Consider the following 5,982-nt stretch of genomic DNA (forward strand, 5'->3'; position numbering starts at 1 on the left):
TAAATCATGTATTAATAAAAGATAAAAATTACTAAAACACCACCAAAAAACCAAAACCTGAATTCGTCTGAATTATATATACATTTTTTTCTTGACCACTGTGGTATGATTAGATAATCAGCACTTTCAGTGGTAGAATTAACCTGTGTAGGCCTATTTTGATGAAAGCAGAAAAATATCTTTTATTTCCCTTTTTAGCCCCTATCTTCCTGTTTTGGACTTTCTTGGGTGTGAAGTGGTTTTTAGGTGGCATTGTGGTACCTTTGCTAGGCTAGTCCCAGTGTGATTTTTCTCTAGCTGTCACATCCAACTTTTGAATTACTTAGGCAGTAATAATGTATTGTTTCAGGTTGCTTTTAAGCTATGTAGTAGTTTTATTGATCAATTATCATTACCATAAACTGACAAAGAAAACTTGGCCTGTACTATATTTCATTTTAGAATTGACTCATTACAAATACAAATGTTTTTGTAATACTAATATTGCAGAACTCAGAAAACCATTCTGTAGTATGGTTCAAATCTTACTATACTATTTATTAGCTGTATAGTCATAGAGAAATTATAGAACTTGTGTCTCAAACTTCACCTATAAAAACATGAATAATATCACCTATTTCCTGCCATTATTTGTCAGGTGATTTGGTTAGAAGAGCTGCTAGTATATAGTAAGTAAGTTAAGTTGTACAAGTCCAACCACTTACCATTTTAGTGTTGGGTAACTCCCTTTAGATTTTTTTTTTTCTTTTCTCTTTTTGTCTTTTTGAGACAGGATGTCCCTGTAGCCCCAAATGGCCTGGAACTCACTATGAAGACCAGGCTGGCCCTGAACTCACAGAGATCTGCCTGTCTCTGTCTCCAGAGTGCTGGGATGTACCAGCACATGGTTGTACCACCACACCTGGCTTCTTTTTGATGTTTTATCACCTGACAGGTGAACTTTTCATTGTAGTTCTGATCTATCCTTATGTTTAATATAATTGTGTCTTTGCTCTTGAGAAAAACTTAGTAATGATATAAATGTTTCTGTTAGCAGTGTTTCAGGTAACTATTAAGATGTTGATATAAACTGCCTCCTCTCCTTGAATTTAAAGCTGGTCTTTTCTAGTTATAGGTGCATTCAAATTATAGCTTTATGCCATTTCACTGCATAAAGCAGTGGGGGATAGGGGTCTCATGTATCTCAGGCTGGCCTAAAACTGTGTAGCTAGTCATCTTGAATTCATGATCCTCCTGCTTGGGATTACAGGCATGCACCACCATGCTTAGCCCTCTACATGCCATTTTTAAAACTATTAATACTCTGCCATTGTACTCTATATAGAATAAAATTCAGTTTTAAGTATATAGCTTTGATATTACCACTCATTTATATAATGCCTACATGTAAAGTTTATTTTTATTTTTTTGGTCTTTTTGAGACAGGGTCTCCCTGTAGCCCCAGCTGTCCTGGAGCTCACTATGTAGACCAGGCTGGCCTTGAACTCACAGAGATCCTATATAAGCTTTTTTGGTGTATATGTTTGTGTGCATGTGTAGGTCAGAGGTCAATGTTGAGTGTCTTCTTGAGTCACTCTCAGCTTATTTTTTGACTTAAGAGTCTCTCACTGAATCTGTTGCTCACTGATGTGGCTAGACTGACTGGCCAGTGAGCTCCAGAAACCCATCTGTTCTTTCACTCTCTTTCCCCAGCCCTTGGGTTATAGACATGTGCCATGGTCCTTGGCTTTCACTTGGGTTACGGGGATCCAAACTCAGGTCCTCATGCTTGTGCAGTAGGCCCTTTACTGACTGAGCCCGCCTGCCATTCAAGTTCCTTATGTCCTAATTTTGAGGAGTAACTTGAAAAAGGTATGTGCAGTGCAATGTAATCTATATATTAATCACCTTATCTCCTATTCAAAACTTTTCAGTGCTTTGAATCACTGGTCATTAACTGAATTTTGCTCAATTATCTTTTACACTAAACTTTTCACGTTTCTGGGATCAGAGGGGCTATATCCCACTGTATTGTCTTTGTTTACAATTACATATTTTCTTTAATCACATATTTTATAGGGAAGCCAATATGTCCTTTGTTAGAGTGGTCTATCACAGGCATAACTGTGTTCTTGAAAAGTGTGTAGTCACTCCCTTGATTTTACTTCCCTCCAACCTTGTTCTTTTTGCTTATAATGGATGACCTTTCTAAACTTCAGCATCAAACATCTAGCTTTATTTATTACTCATGTGGCCTGTGCCCAGTGCAACCTCCAGTTAAAATGTTTATAGGGCCAGGGAGGTGGCCTAGTTGGTAAAGTACTTGCCTTACAAACATGAGGAACTGAATTTGACTCCTGGAACCCACATTAAAAAGCCCTGTTTGGTGGTATATGTTTGTAATTGCAGGGTTGGGGGTGTGGAGACAGGAAGATCCCTGGGCTTGCTGGCTAGCCAGTCTAGCCTAATTGGTGAGCTCCAAGCAAATGAGAGACCCTGTCTAAAAGGAGGTGGGTGACATTCCTGAGGATGGCACTTAGGCTTGTCCTTTGACCTCTAGATGCACACACATGCACCCTCACATATATGAACAGGTACAAATGTGCAAAAAAAGTTTTAAAATGTATTATTTTTATGAGTTTTAAAGAAAAAAATATAGGTTAAACTTTTTTTTTTCTTCTTTTCAGCACTCACATTTGCACTAGGAGCCCTTCTGGTATGTGTCTCCATATATCTCTATGGGCTACCCAGGCAAGATACTACATCTGTTCAACAAGGAGAAACAACTCCAAAAGAGAGACTCATTGGTGTGTGATTTCATTATCAAGAGATTCCTATTATGACTAACTGTTAATATTAAAATAGAGCCTTAAGTCAATCTCAGAAGATAGCTTAACAACAACACAACAAATTAACTGTATGGGTTAAGAATCAAGAAGAAAACTATGAGTGAAATGATGAAACATTTACTTTAGAGCCAAGCTGTATTATTTCAGAATGAAGGAATTTTACTATTATATATCATGTACATAAAACATATAGCAGTGGTGTGGTATTGAAACAATCATGTGAAACTACAATATTCAAATAACAAGGTTTAAGACAGCATTTAGGGTTAAAGTGCCAAAGCAATTTCTGTACTAACTGTTCACTTGTTCAGGTACTGGGAGAGAAGGATGACCCCTTCTTATTCTCCAATTCATTTATAGTATTTTGTCTCTGTAGCAGTAAAGATCTAGCTCTTTCGTTATCAAAGCAAGGCAGGATCAAGACTAGATAGTTCAGAAAGAAATGGAATGTGTAGCTTGTAAAACATTTTATAACCTATTTTATAACTCAGATAATGAGTTCTGGGTGATGACTGCGAACCTTAGTGCTGTATTCGTGCCATTTACTATCTGGTTTGTATTTCTTTGCTGTCAGCTGATACACTTTTCAGAAAAATTTCTAAGTCACTTTTATACTTTGTTTTTATAAAGTATGGTTAACTGTTGGGCTCTCAATTTGTGAACTTTCAGTGTTTTTAAAATATTTCTATACTCTATGGGGGAAATCTGGCAATAAACTTATTTATATGAATTTTGTTTAGTCACTGTTTTATAGATATGTTCATTAAGATGAAACAAAAATATTAATCATCAAATGGCTTTTTTTCCTGTGTGGAATTATATTGAATAAGTTTTTTGTTTGTGTATAATAGCTAAATTTTGGCAAGCCTTGAACAAAAATGGGATTTTTAAGGACTACAGTTAAGGATGTAGGGCACTAGGTTGTAGGAATGAGTAAGTCTTTTCAAAGAGCTCTTTTTATTTTACTTTTTAAATATTTTTTATACCCTTCCCTCCCCCATCCCTTAAACTAACCCAAGTTTTATCCATATCTCCCTTATTAAGGCCTGTTTCCTACTGTTCTTCTCTTTCAGGTTCTTTCTTTTCCTTTACCTCCCTGGTTCCTTTCCATTACCCTGGTTCCTGTAGTTATGTCTGGTTGCATACTAATTTATCAGAGTGGATCTAGGATCCACATATGAGGGAGAACATATATTGATTTTTTTTTCTGAGTCTGTGTTACTTCACTTAGTATAACAGTTTCTAGTTCCATCCATTTACTGAAAGTTTCATGATTTCATCTTTCTTTACTGCTGAGTAAAACTCCATTGTATAAATGAACCACATTTTCATTATCCACTCATCAACTGAGGGGCACTTAGGTTGCTTCCATCTCTTAGCTATTGTGAAAAGAGCAGCAACAAACATGGATGTACAAGTGTCTCTGCAATAGGATGAGTTCTTTGGTTATATGCCAAGGAGTGGTATAACTGGGTCAAATGGTAGGTTCATTTGTAGTTTTTTAAGAGTTCTCCACACTGCTTTCCATAGAGGTTGAACCAGTTTGAAGCCCCACCAGCAGTGGATGAATGTTCCCCTTTCCCCACATCCTCTCCAACATTTGGTATCATTTGTTCTCTTGGTCTTAGCCAGTCTGACTGGGGTAAGGTGAAATCTTAAAGTGGTTTTAATTTGCATTTCCCTAATTATTAGTGATATTGAACATCTTTTAAGATGTTTCATAGCCATCTTTACTTCTTCTTTTAAGAACTCTCTGTTCAGCTCCTTAGTCCATCTTTTCATTGGGTTTCTTCTTGTCTTGGTTCTCTGTTTTTTGAGTGCGTTATATATTCTGGTTATTAAATCTCTGTCGGATGTGTCACTGGTGAAGATTTTCTCCCATTCTGTGAGTTTTCTGTTTGCTTCCTTGGTTGTCTCCTTTGATGTACAGAAGCTTTTTAGTTTAATGAGGTCCCATTTGTTAATTCTTGCCCTTGTTTCCTGAGCAATTGATGTCCAGTTTAGAAAATCCTTTCCTACGTCTATATCTTGTAGGTTTCCCCCAATGTTTTCTTCTAATAGTTTCAGTGTTTCAGGCTTTACATGTTTACATGGAGGTCTTTGAGCCATTCGGAATTGAAAGATAGGAGTTTAGTTCCATTGTGCAGGGTGAAAGATAGGGGTTTAGTTTCATTCTTCTACAAGTGGAGATCCAGTTTTGCCAGCACCATTTGCTGAACATGCTGTCTTTCCTCCAGTTAATGTTCTTGGCCCCTTTGTCAAATATCAGGTGGCTGAAATTGCATTTGTTCATATTTGGGTCTTCAATTTTGTTTCATTGGTCTGTGGATCTATTTTTGTGCCAGCCATGTTGTTTTTATGACTATAGCTCTATAATACAGCTTGAAATCTGGTATAGTAATCCCCCCGGCATTGCTCTTAGTGCTCAGGGTTGTTTTGGCTATCCGAGGTCTTTTGTGCTTCCATATGAATCTTAGGATGTTTTTTTCCAATTCTGTGAAAAATGTCATGGGGATTTTGATTGGCATTGCGTTGAATCTATAAATGACTTTTGGTAGGATGGTCATTGTCACAATATTAATTCTTCCAATCCATGGGCATAGGAGGTCCTCCTATCCTCTGATGTCTTCCTCAATGTCTTTCTTTAAAGATTTAAAATTTTGATTGTAGAGCTCTTTAATGTCTTCGGTCAGGTTTATTCTGAGATATTTTATTCCTCTTGAATGTCTTTGGTCAGGTTTACTCTGAGATATTTTATTTCGTTTGCAGCTATTGTGAAGGGGAGTGTTTCCATGTGCTCTTTCTCTGATTGCTTGTTATTGGTATATAGAAAGCCTATAGCCTTTTGTAGGTTAATTTTTTACCCTGCCACTTTACTGAACGTGTTAATAATGTCTAGGCATTTTGGGGTGGAATGTTTGGCTCCCTTAGATATAATATCATATCATCTGCAAAAAGGGGTAATTTGATCTCTTCTTTTCCAGTTATTACTTCTTTAATTTCCTTCTCTTGTCTTATTGCCTCTTGCAACAGTTTCAAGTACTATGTTAAAAGTGAAGTGGAGATAGTGGACAGCCTTGTCTGGTTCCTGGTTTCAATGGGAATGCTTCCAGTTTTTCTCCATTTAGAATGATGTTGGCTGTGGGTCTGTTAT

At 36.8% G+C, this 5,982-nt stretch overlaps 1 protein-coding gene across 1 annotated transcript in view; it reads left to right on the forward strand.

The window, feature by feature from the left end:
• The window catches only part of Slc35a1 (solute carrier family 35 member A1), a 31,498-nt gene extending 27,940 nt beyond the window's left edge, over nucleotides 1–3,558 (forward strand). Inside the window, exon 8 of the mRNA XM_008830842.3 lies at nucleotides 2,667–3,558. Within this exon, the coding sequence (XP_008829064.1) occupies nucleotides 2,667–2,794 (128 nt within the window). The 3' untranslated portion in view covers nucleotides 2,795–3,558. The remainder of the gene's footprint in view (nucleotides 1–2,666) is intronic.
• The last annotated feature ends 2,424 nt before the right edge of the window (nucleotides 3,559–5,982 follow it).

Source organism: Nannospalax galili, unplaced genomic scaffold (assembly GCF_000622305.1).
Source record: "Nannospalax galili isolate Female #2095 unplaced genomic scaffold, S.galili_v1.0 scaffold1395, whole genome shotgun sequence".
Classification (NCBI taxonomy): domain Eukaryota; kingdom Metazoa; phylum Chordata; class Mammalia; order Rodentia; family Spalacidae; genus Nannospalax; species Nannospalax galili.